Here is an 18,142-nt window from a genome sequence, read left to right as displayed (position 1 = left end):
GGTTTGTAGTTTTTCAACTTTTTGCCTATCGAATACACAGTGTCTATTGGGTCAAATTGCACTTCCTATGTCAACAGTCTTTAGAACCTTGTTTGATGCTTCTACTGTGAAGTGGGGCGAATGAGAGGGGACCGAGTCAGAGGTCTGCCAGAGAGGCATGAGCTGGCCATGCGCATTCACGTGAGAGTTAGCTTGAGTTCCATTGCATTTCTGAAGACAAAGGAATTCTCCGGTTGGAACATTATTGAAGATTTATGATAAAAAAAATCCTAAAGATTTATTCTATACTTCATTTGATATGTTTCTACGAACTGTAATATAACTTTTTTGACTTTTCATCTGAACTAAGCATTCGCACATTAAGCATTTGGATTACCGGGCTAAACGTACAAACAAAAAGGAGGTATTTGGACAAAGATGAACTTTATCGAACAAATCAAACATTTATTGTGGAACTGGGATTCCTGGGAGTGCATTCTGATGAAGATCATCAAAGGTAAGTGAATATTTATAATGCTATTTCTGACTTCTGTTGACTCCAACATGACGGATATCTGTATTGCTTGATTTGTTGTCTGAGAGCCGTACTCAGATTATTGCATGGTTTGCTTTTTCCGTAAAGTTTAAAAAAATCTGACACAGCAGTTGCATTAAGGAGAAGTATATCTCTAATTCTGTGAATATCACTTGTATCTTATATTAAAGTTTATGATGACTATTTCTGTAAATTGATGTGGCTCTCTGCAAAACATTACTGAACGTAACGCGCCAATGTACTGAGATTTTTGGATATAAATATGCACTTTATCGAACAAAACATATATGTCTTGTGTAACATGAAGTCCTATGAGTGTCATCTGATGAAGATCATCAAAGGTTAGTGATTAATATTATATCTTTCTGCTTTTTGTGACTCCTCTCTTTGGCTGGGAAATGGCTGTGTGTGTTTTTGTGACTAGGCTCTGACCTAACAATCATATGTTGTGCTTTCACTGTGAAGTCTATTTGAAATCGGACACGATCGGTAGATTAACAAGAAGTTTATCTTTCATTTGGTGTATTGCACTTGTTAATGTATGAAAGCTACATATTTAAAAATATATATATATTTTTGAATTTCGCGCACTGCCTTTTCTGTGGAATGTTGTCGAGGGGTGCCGCTAGCGGAACCCCTAGCCATAAGAAGATATTATTAATTAATTAACTGACTTGCCTAGTTAAATAAAGGTTAAATTAAAAAACAAAAACAAAAAACAAACAGGGCACAACACATAGCCGGCAAATAGCTTAGCATTAGGTCATCATAAATCAGTACAACCTTCAAAAGAGTATTTTACATACATCATATGTGTCCATTACATTCTATGCGAGGATCGGAATGCATGATTTGTCACCAGTACTTGAAAACATGTGAATAAAACAGTTAATACATTATGATCCATAAATACACACGGTGTGCTACAGTAGAAAAAACAACACAATATACATAAAATAAGCCACTTACTTTGATAGGAATGCACACATATCCAAAGTCCAATTTGTAAGGAAAACAACAATGAAAGCAATGCGGGTGCCATCCATAAAATGTGTCGGGGGGGGGGGGGATTGTGCAAGGCCTGTTCTGATTAGAGATGCGCAATGTCTTCATACTGGATCTGAGGAAACACTGAGGAAGTGCTTGGGCTCTCGTTGAAGAGAGATGTTTGTCCGGCTCAGTAAAGGCTATGCAACTTCTTATGTGAATTAATGAGGAGGCGGAACACACCTCAATACAAACTGTTGTTAGAAAATAAAACTTGGTATAAAATCATTTTTAATGGACAAGCCTTGGTTTGAGGGCAGCACGGGTTAACTGTCTTGTTGCATAACAATCACATTTTGGAACAGTGTGTGTATTCTGATATCACACTAAAATTCAAGTGGGGTGACCATTAGAATTATTTGGAACTCACACGTGAAAAGGTTTTTTTGGCCCAAACGTACACAGACCATTATTTATTTTTGCTTTATTCCATGTCCAATTTTGACACAATGAGTAAACAAGTAGATTTGCGATTTTCGTTATTCAAATTCAGAAAACGAAAAAGGAAAAATACAGTTTTGACTCAGAAATCAAAATAACAAAACTTATGCTGACCATGCAGGATACCCATTTGGTACACCATGTAATTTCAATGTCGATAATTGGGTAATATTTGGCTGATATTGATCAATGAGTTTACAACATAAATCCACCCACTCAAAAAGACAGACAAACGTTGGTTGAATGCATAGTGATAACACATTGGAATCTAAATGCATGACCAAATTAAAATGGAAAAACAATGTCAGATTTTTGGTTTAGTTGTCTATCACTGCTCTTTCAACCATTTAAAAGCACACAAATTCAAGTGGGAATACAATGTCCAATATTTTGTTTATTGTACAATACATTTAGAAAGTATTCAGACCCCTTCACTTTTTCTACATTTTGATACGTTAGTCTTATTCTAAAATCGATTAAAATATTTTCCTCACTAATCTACACACATTACCCCATAATAGCAAAGCGAAAACAGGTTGAGGTCAGGTGCATCCTGTTTCCGTTCGTCATCCTTGAGCTGTTTCTTCAACTTGGAGTCCACCTGTGGTAAATTCAAGTGATTGGACACGATTTGGAAAGGCACACACCTGTCTATATAAGGTCCCACAGTTGACAGTGCATGTTGACAGTGCAGAGAAAAACACCAAGCCATAAGGTCGAAGGAATTGCCCATAGAGCGGAGGCAGGATTGTGTCAAGGCACAGACCAGGGGAAGGGTACCAAGAAATGTCTGCAGCATTGAAGGTCCCCAAGAACACCAAGAAGGCAATACCCATTAAGATCAGCAAACAAAGAATATGTGCTTAACTCTTAACTCTTAACCCTTCTGTAACCCATTAAAAAGGGTGCTTGGAACCAAAAATAGATTTTAGTTTTGTATGACATCCATCGAGGACGAGACTAGCGAGGCCACCTCCAAGGCGATAGTGGACTATCTTCAGCACCCACGGTTCTCCCGAGGTCATCTTGAGTGACCGAGGTCATGAATGCTGGAACATGGTACGAATGCTATAGGTTATATGGTTTGTTTCATTCATTTCATACAATGTGTTTTTCCATGGTACATAAGACATATTTCAATATCTTACATTGTCAATAGATATCGCTTTCCTACCCCCTCCTCCAGGTTTGTGTTCGAGATTCTGCGCAGATTATTACAGAAATTGTGAAGATTTCCACATAGCGTGTATACTGTATGTCGTCGCAGATATCTTGAACACGCACACCTGCGGCTTTGAATATTGACCTGTTTAAAGTTCTTACATCGGCTACGGAGAGCATGATCACACAGTCGTCCAGAACAGCTGATGCTCTCATGCATGCTTCAAAGTTGCTTGCCTCAAAGTGAGCATAGAAGTAATTTAGCTCATCTGTTAGGCTCGTGTCACTGGGCAGCTCGCGGCTGTGCTTCCCTTTGTAGTCTGTAATAGTTTGCAAGCCCTGCCACATCCGACGAGCGTCGAAGCCGGTGTAGTACAATTCGATCTTAGTCCTGTATTGATGCTTTGCTTGTTTGATGGTTCGTCTGAGGGTATAGCGGGATTTCTTATAAGCTTCCGCTTTAGAGTCTCACTCCTTGAAAGCGGCAGCTTTCAACGCAGAGTAAAGGTGGTCAAGAGTTGTTTTTCCCCCTCACCATGTTAAATGTGTAAATCCTTAACGTCCGACTCGTTAAATAAAAAATCTTTGTCCAGTACGAGGTGAGTAAATCGCTGTCTGATATCTAGAAGCTCTTTTCGGTCATAACAGATGATGGCAGAAACACGACATACAAAATAATTTACAAATGAGGGCGAAAAAAAAACACAAAATAGCACAATTGGTTAGGAGATTGGTTAGGATCTCCTCCGATGTCATTAAGTAAAGCCAGACTAAGTCAGTGGCACAGATGGAACTAAGCAGAAGATATCTGTCCTTCAAATGTTGATAGTGGATATAACGTTGGAGATCTGACTTGTTTTAAATGTTCAAAATATTTTATTGTAGTTTGTCTATGTTGAAATTTGGTTATCATGGTGACAATTCTGTGGTTGACATTTTTGAAAATCAAATGTATTTTCCACATCACAATACATTGACCATTTTGTGCCCAGTGGGTAGGCCTTCATAGAGGCTATAAAACACACTGACAAAGTGTTGAAAACTCTGCTGCGACACCACTGTTTTCAGATGCCTGAGTAGGGCTGTGTAGCCTATAGCCTACGTTGGCTTTCCTCTGTAGACAACAAAAGGCTCAGTGTCTTCCTCACCAAATTACTCTCACTATCCACGTAAGAGCCCGTTTATCCGTCCATCAATGAATTAAAATTGCCTAGAACTTTCCTCGTTCTTCCAAGGATCTGTTTCTCACCATCAATTAATCATTCATTGGAATCCTAAGAAACCCAGGGAATCTCCCACTAGGCCTACCCTGCACTGCATGCCTCATTCATGAACCAACTGCTTCAACAGGTGGTATTCTGACTGGGTGCCCTGCACAACTGTCCACTCATCGGTCTGTTCCGTGTGGGGTCCGTGTTGGTTGTTACATTCAGTGTGTGAGAGATACTGTATGTCAGTAAGTGAAGCCTTCAGCACCGGGAGCTGTCCATGGTTTTGAATTTCCGAGCAGCAGTGTTCATCAGGACAGACGAGGCAGAGTGGATACATACCTCTATACCTACGGACGTCTAAGTAAGTGAGTGTAGAAAGAAGGAACTAAACGTTTTTTTCCCCCTCTCTCGACTTGGAAACCATCAAGAAAAGTAATCATCTAGAAATAGTTTCTTCAACCGTCGCCATGCTCCCTGCGCAGGAAGCGGCTAAGATCTACCACACCAACTACGTGCGTAACGCACGCGCCGTGGGTGTCTTGTGGACCATCTTTACCATCTGTTTCGCCATCTTGGTGATGGTGGTGTTCATACAGGTCAGTAGACAGTTATTTCTTCTCGGAAACTATTTCTAGATTAACATTGCTGTGTCATATCCTGAGGACCACATTGGAAATAAGTGTGGCCCCACTTTATTTGGATATAACCATCTGTATGTGTCTGCTATCAACAAAATCTGTTAAACAACTGCTTGCTAAGATTAGAGGTAGGTTTGAATAAGAGTTAAGGTTAGGTTTTCGTGATATCCAAATTGGTAGTTACAGTCTTGTCCCATCGCTGCAACTCCCGTACGGACTCGGGTGTGAGCCATGCGGCCTCCGAAACACGACACTGACAAGCCGCACTGCTTCTTGACACACTGCTTGCTAAACCAAGAAACCAGCAGCACCAATGTGTCGGAGGAAACATCGTCCAACTGGCAACCTTGTCAGCGTGCATGCGGTCGGTCCGCCACAGGAGTCTCTAGAGTGCAATGGGACAAGAACATCCCAGCCAAACTCTCCCCTAACCCGGACGACGCTGGTCCAATTGTGCACCGCCTCATTGGTCTCAAATGAGCCCGGCCTCAAACCCGGATCTTTAGTGATGCCTCTAGCACTGCGATGCAGTGCCTTAGACCGCTGCACAACTTGGGAGGCCACCATAAGTGTTTTTAACATTTTCCTGTGTCATCCTCTGGTGTTTTTTGTTAATTTGTACACATGATGATGCTGTAAGTAACCAAAACCCTTGTGTGCATATTTCTTGTTCTTGATGTCCCTCTTATCCAGCCCTACTGGATCGGTGACAGCGTCAACACCCCGCAGGCGGGCTACTTTGGCCTGTTCCACTACTGTATCGGGAACGCGCTCACCGGCGAGCTCATCTGCAAAGGGAGCGCGCTGGACTTCGGCTCCATCCCATCCGGTGCCTTCAAGACAGCCATGTTCTTCGTTGGCATATCCATGCTGCTGGTGGTGGGCAGCATTGTTTGCTTCAGCCTCTTCTTCTTCTGTAATGCCGGCAGCGTCTACAAGATATGTGCATGGATGCAGCTGGCCTCCTGTGAGTAGAAGAAGAAGCTATACACTGAAACATTTCCTTTAATTTGTAAAGTAAATTACTGGCAGCACAGTAGTCAGTAGGTTACTGTACATTTACAATAAATTCCTGGCAGCACAAAAGCCAGTAAATTACTGTAGATTTATAGGACCTTTGCTGAAACACAAATGTTCAGCATATTACTGGAACACCTGACTATAGCAACATGCTGTATTTCTAGAATGTATAGGGCATTACTGGAAGCACAGGGGTTAATAAACAGTTTTATTTACAGTGCAGGCATCTAGTGCCAATGATGGGCAGTGTATTTGATCGAGGTATTTCAATACCTATTCTGTATTTCACTAGCCTACGATTGAAGACGTTTGAGGGCGGAGATCATTATAATACCCAGCAGTGTGCTTTGCATTTTTACATTTTGGTAATTTAGCAGACACTTGCTACTGTAATTGTAATATTTTACTGTAATTACATGGGATTGGTGTAAATTTTATGGGAAAATGTTTTTAGAAAAATCAAATACGGTATGGTACTGTATTCTGTGGGGTACAGCATTTTTATTAATGGTTGCAACAAATATAGCCTCTCACAATGGCATGCCTCAATGTTAATGAGTCAGAGATAATTTTGCCATCCACAACATTTTCCCACAACACACCATTATTCACAGTATACCGCAAACCAGCTTACACAGTACTTTACTGTAATATTGTATTGTAAAAATACAGCAATTGCTGTAATTTTACAGCAGTGTAGAAGAATGCTATTGATCCCCCTTCATGTGTTGCTCTTTACAGTACTGGAATATAGAAATACAGTAGATTGAAAAAAGTTGCTGTAAATTTCCAGCAATTTGTTACTGTGTATGATTAGGATAGTGTGTGTTCAGTGCTGTTTACTTGTTTGTAGGCTAAGTATTGAGTCTGATTAGTGGTATTGTTCCACTTAAAGTAGCAGTCCTCTTCCTTTTCTTCTTCCTCCTCCACCAATCCCCCACCTGTGCCTGTGTGTAATGGAACACTGAGGCTTTTCCCCATGACAACGCAGTCAGTCTATTTGTGCTTGTGGTGAAAACGGCCTTTAATCTACTTCTGAAATGCAGGCTGCAACATCCCTGAGTGAACACCTCAACGGGAAATGAACAAAATTAGTTCAACTGAGTATTTCAGCCCCAAGGACAGCTACCTAGAGGGAAGAGGAAATCCAGAGTGGTCACCAACTTTGGTCCTGGAAAGCTATGTGGTGCAGGCTTTTGTTCTGGCCCAACACTGGCACATTGATTCAACTAATTAAATAAGTTAATGCTGGGCTAGAACAAAATATACCCATAAACTCTCCAGGACCATGAGCGAGTTTTAAGAGAGCAAACTGTTGTCAAATGTTACTCAGGAAGCTGAGTCTGAATTTAAAAGCGAGAGTATATGCTCAAAGAATAGAAAGTGAGTTTGTATGTGCCAGGTTAGAAAGTGAATGTTTCAGGACAGGTAATGTGATATCACACGTAGCGTAGCGTGCCGAGGTGAGATGGCTGAGCTTAGGGGTGAATTATGGATGAAGTCTATCTAACTCATCAGACTGGAGTTGCCAAGCAACTACTGCCGTAGCTTTCATTGCTGTGTGGGCCTTGGTCTTGTCCATCTGTCTGTCTGTTCATCTACCTAACTAATTGTTGGTCCGTCCATCTGTCTTGCTCCCGCCCCCTCCAGAGTCACCTGTACTACAATTAGCTTTTTAACTGGTCCATCACTTTCTCTCTGTCCCACCCCCTTCCTAGCCACTTGCATGGTGATAGGCTGTATGATCTACCCTGATGGCTGGGACAGTGAGGAGGTGAAGAGGATGTGTGGACAGAGAACAGATAAGTACACCCTGGGTAACTGCACGGTGCGCTGGGCCTACATCCTGGCTATCATCAGCATCATGGACTCCCTCATCCTCTCCTTCCTAGCTTTCTCCCTGGGGAACAGACAGGACCAGCTACTGCCTGACAACTTTCAGGTGGACGGGAAAGAAAAAGACAAAGGTATGGAGGGATGACGGGGAAGAAGAGGAAACGGGTGAGAGGTAGGGGAGTGGGATGGAGGTACATGGAAAAGTTGAATTATAGAATTATTAAATGTTACCTCAACTCTTCCATTTCCAGACATTCTATTAAAAAAAACTGGAAATCAAAACAGTGGTGGAGAGAGAGACAAAAGAGAGAGGGAAAAGATGAAGTCTATAACATCATTTCTAGCACTGATGTTGATGTGTGTGAGCAGACTCTTCCTCCGAAACAAGGCATTCCTCCAAAGAATGTTCCTCAAACAGTCTCTGACTGTTGTCCTTGTCCTCATCCAAGTCATTAGTGCCGGAATCAGATCACCCAGAGAGTTTATATCATATCACAGACGGCCTAATGAGAAAGCGAGACGACTTCAAACGCACCATTATTAAAAATACATTTAGGCAAAGCAACCTCTCGAAACACTATGGGCAGTTAGTGAGAGGAATTCATTGGGAGAGCAGAGAACTTGTGTAGATCTTCAATAAGTGGTGCTGTGACACCACTTTACAGGTCTTGCATGTGCCGTTTAGAAACGCAGAGGAAGACTAGTGTAACCAACAGTGTTCAGCCACAATGTAATACAGCAATTACTGTTAAGGTTCATCGCTGCCCTTTAAGATCTCATTAGGAAGTTTCAAACATCCAAACCCACTTTACCACAACTTTCCTCCTCAGTCTCTAAGGAATATTATGAAACTCTTAGTCACGTCCTTTCTTCAGCTCAATATAATAAGTACATTAAAATGTCACCATTTTGTAATACTCTACTTCAAAATATCTGGGTATCTTTTATAGGAATAGGTAATACCTTTCATTAAAAATCGGCAAAAACGAAATATTCAGTCGACATCCATACCAGTTAAAGACTATGGCGATATTGTCGATATGAGTGAAGCAGTCAGTGTGCTGAAGCCATTGGGCGCTGTTTATCATAGCGCACTACACTTTATTATGGGCGACAGGTTCAGTACGCATCACTGCATTCTGTATCAGAAAGTAGGCTGGCCCTCTTTAAAGGCTCGTAGATTTATGCATTGCACCTCCTGCATAAACTTCAGCCGTACATTACTTCGTTGTTAACTTAGACTTCCGAGATAACAGACCTGGTCTAAGGGATGGCTAACTCTGGACATCCCTTCCATCTCTACTGAGTTGGGAATATCTCCTTTTAGTTTATTTGCACCGTACTTGTGGAATGATCTCCAAAGCTGTCTAAAAAAATTGGATGAATTGGTGCCACTAAGGAAATTCAAATGGCTGATTGAGGACCTTTGTGTTTTGTTTTTGTGTATTGATGTGAATATTGGGCTCATCTGTGAACAAGACATTGGTCTCAGTGTGACTTAAATAACCCCTTATACCAGTATGTATTAACAACTGTATACACCTAACTAGTGTGTAATAACCACATGTACTACTCCTAGGGATGTGCATTCTTTTGCCTTTCAAGACGATTCAATACGTATCTGGATACTTGGGCTCCGATACGATACAGGGTGATACGTTTTAGTTTGAAAAGAGTTGGTGCGATTCGGTTCGATGCACTAATATTTGTTTAAACACATTTATTTTCCATTCTAAATTAAAATCTGGTGCTGATGGATATCATGAGCTGGATCTGTCTGAGCTGACTGTGTGTGTGTATAAATAATGTACTGTAAGGTGTGTGTGTGTGTAAATGATGTAATGTAGGGTGTGTGTGCGTAAATTATGTACTTTAAGGTGTGTGTGCAAATGATGTATGTCTACTATGTAGGCACCTGATCTGAGTCATAAGGGAGACTAGGCATCTACCACCCCACTACCACTATCAGATTAAGGGGAAGGTAGTGTAGTTTGAGGTAGCGTACACTTTAGTTCTCACCCTCTAATTAACTTATCATTTTTGAAGATTAACTGTTTGCATTAGAAATGTATAAATATTTATAATTTACAAATGAGCTATGACATAGCCAATGAATATCTAGCACACCCTTGGATTTCACCCATCTTAAAATCAAATGGTTTTGACCGATTGGAAGTTTAGTGAGCTTATTTTTACCTCCCTCTTTGGCGATGCAGTAATCCTCGCAAAATTTGGAAACGATTCGGTTGGATTACGATTCGATGCACTAAAATTAGCTGAATAAACATTCATTTTCCATTCTAAATTAAAAGATGCTGCTGATGGCTCTGAGCTGGATCTGTCGGAGCTGACTTCCCTGTGTGTGTGTAAATTATGTCTATGGTCTATTTGAGAAGGACCGGTCACACACATTTCCTAGGAGGCAAAAGGTTGCAAAGCATGCAACTTCAAACTGTTCACAACCCTGTTGGTTACAGGTAGAATCGCACAATTCAGTGTGCCACCTAGGAAATGTGTGTGTCTGGACTACAAAAGGAAAACCAGCCACGACGTGTCCTCAGAACATGCGCAGGACCAGCTGGCATATTCAATATCTCCCTATCCCAGTCAGCTGTCCCCACATGTTCCTGTACCCAAGAAAGCAAAGGTAACTGAACGAAATTACTATTGCCCCGTAGCACTGGGAGTGTGGTGCCAGGAAAATAACCTCTCACTCACGTCAACAAAACAGGATCGTGGACTTCAGGAAACAGCAGAGGGTGCACCCCCCACTCCACGGGACCGCAGTGGAGAAGGTGGAAAGTGTCAAGTTCCTCGACGTACACATCACTGACAAACTGAAATGGTCTATCTACCTACACAGTCACTGTGGTGAAGAAAGTGCAACAGCGCCTCTTCAACCTCAGGAGGCTGAAGAAATTTGGCTTGACACCTAAAACCTTCACAAACTATTACAGATGCACAATTGAGAGCATCCTGTCGGGCTGTATCACCACCTGGTATGGCAACTGCACCGCCCAGGGCTCTCCAGAGGGTAGCGAGGTCTGCACAACGCATCACCGGGGGCAAACTACCTACCCTCCAGGATACCTACAGCACCCGATGTCACCCGAAGGCCAAAAAGATCATCAAGGACAACAACCACCCAAGCCATTGCCTGTTCATCCAACTTACCATCCAGAAGGCGAGGTCAGTACAGGTGCATCATAGCTGGGACAGAGAGACGGAAAAACAGCTTCTATCTCAAGGCCATCAGACTGCTAAACAGCCATAACTAGCACAGAGCGACTGCTGCCTACATACAGACTTCAAATCACTGGCTACTTTAATAAATGGCACACTAGTCACTAAAAATGTTTACATATCTTGCATTACTCATCTCATATGTGTATACTGTATTATATTCTACTGTATCTTAGTCCATGCTGCTGTGACATTGCTCATCCATATATTTATATATTCTTAATCCCATTCCTTTACTTAGATGTGTGTATTGGGTACATGTTGTGAAATTGTTAGATATTACTGCACTTGTCAGAAATAGAAACACAAGTATTTTGCTACACCTGCAATATCTGCTAAACACGTATGTGACCAATAAAAGTTGATTTGGGAATTCTACACATTTTGCATAGTAACTAACTACTTACATTTAGAAAGTAACCTACCCAACCCTGATAAACAGCGACGCAATTTTCAAAGCGCAACATCGGTTACAGAAATACTGTTTTACACCTGCATTTGGAGTTGAAAGTCATTCATGTTAGAAGCCAGTACAAACTAGGGATATACACTCACCGGACAGTTTATTAGGTATACCACCTGGTTCACGAAAATGGATTGCTCCTACAGCCAGTGAGTCACGAAGCTGTGAATTGCTATATAAAGCAGGGAAACGGGCATCAAGGCATTCAATTACTGTTCGATTGAATGGGCAAAATAACATTGAGCGTTGTATGATCGTTGGTGCCAGGCGTGCCGGATCCAGTATCTCAGAGATGGCCGCCCTCACAGATTTTCACGCAAGACAGTGTCTTGGTGCGACAAACAAAAAAACACACAGTCGGCAGCAGTCCTGTGGGTGAAAACAGCTTGTTGATGGGAGAGGACGAATGAGACTGGAAAGAATCGTACAAGCTAACAGCAAGTTGCTGCAGAGGGTGCTGAGATGTTGGCCGGGGTACGGGTAGCCAGGTGGAAAGCATGGCCAGCAGTGGAAAAATGCTTATTGAAATGATCGATTATCGTAGATTTATCGGTGGTGACAGCGTTTCCTATCCTCAGCTGGGAGGAGGTGCTCTTATTTTCCATGGACTTTACAGTGTCCCAAAAAGTTTTGGAATTAGTGCTACAGGAAGCAAATTTCTGTTAGGAAAGCTAAGGCTAGCTTTTTCAAACTTACTGAGTATATTGGTTCCTGACTTCCCTGAAAAGTTGCATGTCATATTCAATGCGAATGCAGAATGCCACAGGATGTTTTTGTGCTGGTCAAGGGCAGTCAAGTCTGGGGTGAACAAAGGGCTATATCTGTTCTTAGTTGTACATTTTTTGAATGGGGCATGCTTATTTAAGATTGAGAGGAAAGCACTTTTGTCGAGCAACCAGGCATCCTCTACTGACGGGATGAGGTCAACATCCTTCCAGGATACCCAGGCCAGGTCGATTAGAAAGGCCTGCTTGCTGAAGTTATTTAGGGAGTGTTTGACAGTGATGAGGGGTGGTCGTTTTACCGTGGACCCATTACGCACGCAGACAATGAGGCAGTGATCGCTGAGATCCTGATTGAAGACAGCAGAGGTGTATTTAGAGGGCAAGTTGGTCAGGATGATATCTATGAGGCTGCCCATGGTTACGGATTTAGGGTTGTGCCTGTTAGGTTCCTTGATAATTTTTTAAAAGATTGAGGGCATCTAGCTTAGATTATAGGACGGCCGGGGTGTTAAGCATGTCCCCGTTTAGGTCACTTTACAGAACTCTGAAGATAGATGGGGGGCGATCAATTCACATATGGTGTCCAGGGCACAGCTGGGGGCAAGAGGGTGGGCTATAACAAGCGGCAACGGTGAGAGACTTGTTTCTGGAAAGGTAGGTTTTTAGAAGTAGAAGCTCAAATTGTTTGGGCACGGACCTGGATAGTATGACAGAACTCTGCAGGCTGCAGTAGATTGCAACTCCGCCTACTTTGGCAGTAATACCTTGTCGGAAAATGTTATGGTTAGGGATGGACATTTCAGGATTTTTGGTGACCTTCCTCAGCCAGGATTCAACATCCTTGTGGAACGTTTCCGAGAACTTGTAGAATGTCCAAAATAATCCAGGCTGTTCTGGAGGCAATGGTACTAGATGGGTGTACCTAATAAACTGTATCATGTCACTTCACTGTAGTCCAGATAAAGCAAAATAATACGGCCTACTTGTAGAGGCAGTTGCCAGATCGGATGGAAACCATGCTCTGTCTGCAGTGTACCATCACTTTGGAGGTCAGCCTGCCTGCAGTGTGCTCATGCCAGCCGGGTAGCCCTGTTCTTCCTCACAAATATCGTAATAAATTGGCCAGAATGTTACATCTTCATCCCATAATATTGAAGGCAGTGCGATGTTACAGCTGCTTAAGACATAGCTAGTAGCTGCCGAAACTAGGCCAATTTGAAATATGAAAATGATCAATCAAATCGCCAGGTAGCCTATTATGGTTCGGGCAAAGATGAGTCGGTAGTAGATTGCTTAACTGTATTTAATATGGATGATAAATGTAGGCCTACTTTGTTTTGCCAGGCAAAACTGGATGAAATTAAAGTTCTTTCTGGTCACTAATCTGGATATGGGTGGCCACCTTTGTACGCCATTGACTGGTCATTGATTAACAATCAAGACTTGGCACTTTATGGTTCTGAAGCAAAGAGGAGGATTTAATGACTTGCGGGGCAGTGGGTTCAGAACTACAAAACATTTATAAAAATATGTTTTTAGGGGGGAAATTGCCACCACCGAAAAGGAGACTGGAAGGGTAAAGGGGCATGTGATCTGCACAGGTAGAGCCCTCTCTGTGCATGTGCCTGGTACTGAGCAATATGTTTGATGTTATTGTGGTTTGATTATTAAAAAAAAATATCACCACGGTTTTTGATTCTTTTCTTAAACATTAAACCTGCAGTATGTAACTTTTTTGGCTAACCAAATTCATAAAGAAACATGAGTTATAGATCTGTCATTCTCATTGAAAGCAAGTCTAAAAAGTGGTAGATCTGTTCTATGTGCACTATTCCTAGAATTCCCGTTCTTAAGTTACATTTTTGCGTATTTTACTTTCGGTTTTGTACACCAACTTCAAACAGCTGAAAATACAATATTTTTGGTGTTGGAAAATATATTTTACAGCGGTTTAGATGGTACAGGGATTCTCTACACTATACTTGCTGGTTTTGTAGCAAACTGAAATATTTGAATTTTAGCAACCAGTAAAATATTTCAGTTGTGCATATTACATTTTGTTTGATTACTATCATTTCATTCCATGTCATCCTCACATCTCTAGAGCTGCTGCCTAAATAACTATTTCAGTAGTTCTTCAAAGTAAATAAGTAATACTGGTAGAGATACACTTCATGACCAAAAGTATGTGGATACCTGCTCGTCAAACACATAATTCCGAAATCATGGGCATTAATATGTAGTTGGTCCCCCCCTTTGCTACTATAACAGCTTCCACTCTTCTGGGAAGGCTTTCAACTAGATGTTGAAACATTGCTGCGGGAACTTGCTTCCATTCAGCCTCGAGCATTAGTGAGGTCGGGCACTGATTTTGGGCGATTAGGCCTGGCTCGCAGTCGGCATCCCCAATCATCCCAAAGGTGTTTGATGGGGTTGAGGTCGGGGCTCTGTGCAGGCCAGTCAAGTTCTTCCACACCCATAAAGAAATGGTTTGTCGAGATTGATCTCGTTTTGTGCACGGGGCATTGTCATGCTGAAAAAGTAAAGGGCCTTCCCCAGAATTTTGCCTTAGTTGGAAGCACAGAATCTCATTTTATAACGCTCCCAACAAACAGTTCCTGTGCTGACAGTTGCTTCCAGAGGCAGTTTGGAACTAGTTAGTGAGTGTCACAACCGAAGACAAACAGTTCCCATTCTGTCAGCTTGTGTGGCCTACCACTTCACGGCTGAGCCGTTGTTGCTCCTAGACGTTTCTACTTCACAATAACAGCACTTACAGTTGACCGGGGCAGCTCCAGCAGGACAGACATTTTACAAACTGACTTTTTGTAAAGGTGGCATCCTAGGATAGTGCCACGTTGAAAGTCACTGAGCTCTTCAGTAAGGCCATTCTACTGCCAATGTTTGTCTATGGAGATTGCATGTCTGTATACGCCTGTCAGCAATGGGTGTGGCTGAAATGTCCGAATCCACTAATTTGAAAGGGAGTCCACAAATGTTTGTATATACAGTCCATTCAAAGTATTCAGACCCCTTGACTTTTTCCACATTTTACGTTACAGCGTTATTCTAAAATTGATAAATCGTTCCCCCCCCCCTCAATCTACACACAATACCCTATAATGACAGAGCAAAAACTGGTCTTTAGAAATGTTTGCAAATTTATAAAAAAAATTAAAAACAATAAATATCACATTTACATAAGTATTCATACCCTTTCCTCAGTACGCTGTTGAAGCACCATCGGCAGCGATTTCAGCCTAGAGTCTTCTTGGGTATGCCAAGCTACAAGCTTGGCATAACTGTATTTGGGGAGTTTCTCCCATTCTTCTCTGCAGATCCTCTCAAGCTGTCAGGTTGGATGGGTAGAGTCTCTGCACAGCTATCCCCACACCATGCTGCCACCACCATGCTTCACCGTAGGGATGGTGCCAGGTTTCTTCCAGATGTGACGCTTGGCATTCAGGCCAAAGAGTTCAATCTTCGTTTCATCATGGACAGTCATGTAGGTGCCATTTGGCAAACTCCAAGCGGGCTGTCATGTGCCTTTTACTGAGGAGTGGCTTCCGTCTGGCAACTCTACCATAAAAGGCCTTATTTGTGGAGTGCTGCAGAGATGGTTGTCCTTCTGGAAGGTTCTCCCATTTTCAGATAGTTACTCTGGAGCTGTCAGTGACCATTGGGTTCTTGGTCACCTTCCTGAACAAGGCCCTTCTCCCAAGATCATTACAGGGTATTGTGTGTAGATTGAGGGGAGAAAAAAAAAAACTTAATCCATTGTTGAAAAAGGCTGTAATGTACATTTACATTTAAGTCATTTAGCAGACGCTCTTATCCAGAGCGACTTACAAATTGTAATGTGAAAATAAATGTGGAAAAGGTCAAGTTGTCTGAATGCACTCTATAGTGTACATTACCTTGCGAAGCAACTGCCCTCTATACCTCTCGATCCTGCATTCTTCAGTCTCTTCTCTCTCTCTCCATTTCTGCCCCATAGTAACCTAATTTACCAGGTGTAAAAGAATAACTGCAATGTGCTCCCAGAATAAACCCAATTTAAATGAATAATCCAAAGTCCTCAATTAGCCGTTTAAAAACCTAACGTTGGTTAATCGCTCAGCACTACATTTTATAGATAAGGATAGGTAGCATATCATTTAAATGTTTTCATGCTTTTGTCCTTCAAGAAAACAATAGCTGATTCAGTGGGGGTATGGCAGATTTCAAAACTCTTCCACGAAGGACTCAGATAGGAATCACTAGTGCTTCCTTGCCAAAAGGAGGCTGGAGTGTAGGACCATCTTCCATTTACCTACTAATGACTCAACACACTCCTCAACCACTTATCGGTTTCCGGGTCATGGAGGAGAGAGGGCGGAGGACAGACTTTTGCCCAAATGAGGAAAAGGCATTGATAGTGTGAAGATTACATTAGATAGTGTGAAGATTCCGCATGCACCTTCTGTCAGTTGAGGGATTTTTATTTGACCTTTATTTAACCAGGTAGGCCAGTTGAGGGATTTTTATTTGACCTTTATTTAACCAGGTAGGCCAGTTGAGAACAAGTTCTCATTTACAACTGTGACCTGGCCAAGATAAAGCAAAGCAGTGCGACAAACATACAGTCAATAACACAATAGAAACATCTATGTACAGTGTGTGCAAATGTAGTAAGATTAGGGAGGTAAGGCAATAAATAGGCCATAGTGGCGAAATAATTACAATTGAGCTATTAAACACTGGAGTGATGTGTAGAAGATGAATGTGCAAGTAGAGCTACTGGGGTATAAAGGAGCAAAAAATAACAATGTGGGGGTGAGGTTGTTGGTTGGGCTATTTACAGATGGGCTGTGTACAGGTGCAATGATCGGTAAGCTGCTCTGACAGCTGATGCTTAAAGTTAGTGAGGGAGATAAGGCTTCAGTGATTTTGCAATTAGTTCCAGTCATCAAACTCAGAGAACTGGAAGGAAAGGCGGCCAAAGGAGGTGTTGGCTTTGGGGATGACCAGTGAAATATACTTGCTGGAGCATGTGCTACGGGTGGGTGTTGCTATGGTGAACTGTGAGCTGAGATAAGACAGGGCTTTACCACTGGAGCCAGTGGGTTTGGCAACAAATGAAACAAGGGCCAGCCAATGAGAGCATACAGGTTGCAGTGGTGAGTAGTATATGGTACTGTGATAGACTACATCCAATTTGCTGAGTAGAATGTTGGAGGCTATTTTGTAAATTACATTGCCGAAGTCAAGGATCGGTAGGATAGTCAATTTTATGAGGGTATGTTTGGCGGCATGAGTGAATGAGCCTTTGTTGCGAAATAGGAAGCCAATTCTAGATTTCATTTTGGAATGGAGATGCTTAATGTGAGTCTGGAAGGAGAGTTTACAGTCTAACCAGACACCTAGGTATTTGTAGTTGTCCACATATTCTTAGTCATAACCGTCCAGAGTAGTGATGCTAGATGGTAGGGCAGGTGCGGGCAGCGATCAATTGAAGAGCATGCATTTACTTTGGATAAGTAGGAGTGACGCCATCTGTCGGAAAAGAATGCTCCCATAGTACAAGAGTCTTACCTCTTTCTCTCTCTGTTTCAGAGGAAGCCTGAGCTCATTATCAACCACAGAAGACAGACGTACTACATACAACACGAAAGACAGACCTGTGAGGTGGTGGTGTTGTGGAAATAAAGCCCAGCTAGTTAAAAGGCAATATCAACTCCACTTTAGTGCATCACTTTACAATAATACATGTACCTGGTAGAACGCTGATAAGTGATAATAAAATGTTCCATATTAATATACCCTGACCTTGCTTTACTTGA

At 42.0% G+C, this 18,142-nt stretch overlaps 1 protein-coding gene across 1 annotated transcript; it reads left to right on the top strand.

The window, feature by feature from the left end:
• The first annotated feature begins 4,862 nt into the window (after window positions 1-4,862).
• On the top strand, window positions 4,863-18,111 carry lhfpl5a (LHFPL tetraspan subfamily member 5a). Its single transcript, XM_064969187.1, has 4 exons — window positions 4,863-4,991; window positions 5,727-6,000; window positions 7,772-8,020; window positions 17,916-18,111. Exons 1-4 carry the CDS (start codon window positions 4,863-4,865, stop codon window positions 17,924-17,926), a joined length of 663 nt encoding a protein of 220 aa, XP_064825259.1. The 3' UTR covers window positions 17,927-18,111.
• The last annotated feature ends 31 nt before the right edge of the window (window positions 18,112-18,142 follow it).

Source organism: Oncorhynchus masou, chromosome 6 (genome assembly GCF_036934945.1).
Source record: "Oncorhynchus masou masou isolate Uvic2021 chromosome 6, UVic_Omas_1.1, whole genome shotgun sequence".
In the NCBI taxonomy this organism is placed as follows: domain Eukaryota; kingdom Metazoa; phylum Chordata; class Actinopteri; order Salmoniformes; family Salmonidae; genus Oncorhynchus; species Oncorhynchus masou.
The sequence above is the reverse complement of the archived record's forward strand: the minus strand, read 5'-3'. Positions and strand labels throughout refer to the sequence as shown.

Excerpts from the sequence above, each read along its gene's own strand:
- lhfpl5a (XM_064969187.1), top strand. The coding sequence starts at position 4,863 with ATGCTCCCTGCGCAGGAAGCGGCTAAGATCTACCACACCAACTACGTG. Across the intron at positions 4,992-5,726 it reads TGATGGTGGTGTTCATACAG|CCCTACTGGATCGGTGACAG; the intron begins GTCAGTAGACAG and ends CCTCTTATCCAG. Across the intron at positions 6,001-7,771 it reads ATGGATGCAGCTGGCCTCCT|CCACTTGCATGGTGATAGGC; the intron begins GTGAGTAGAAGA and ends CCCCCTTCCTAG.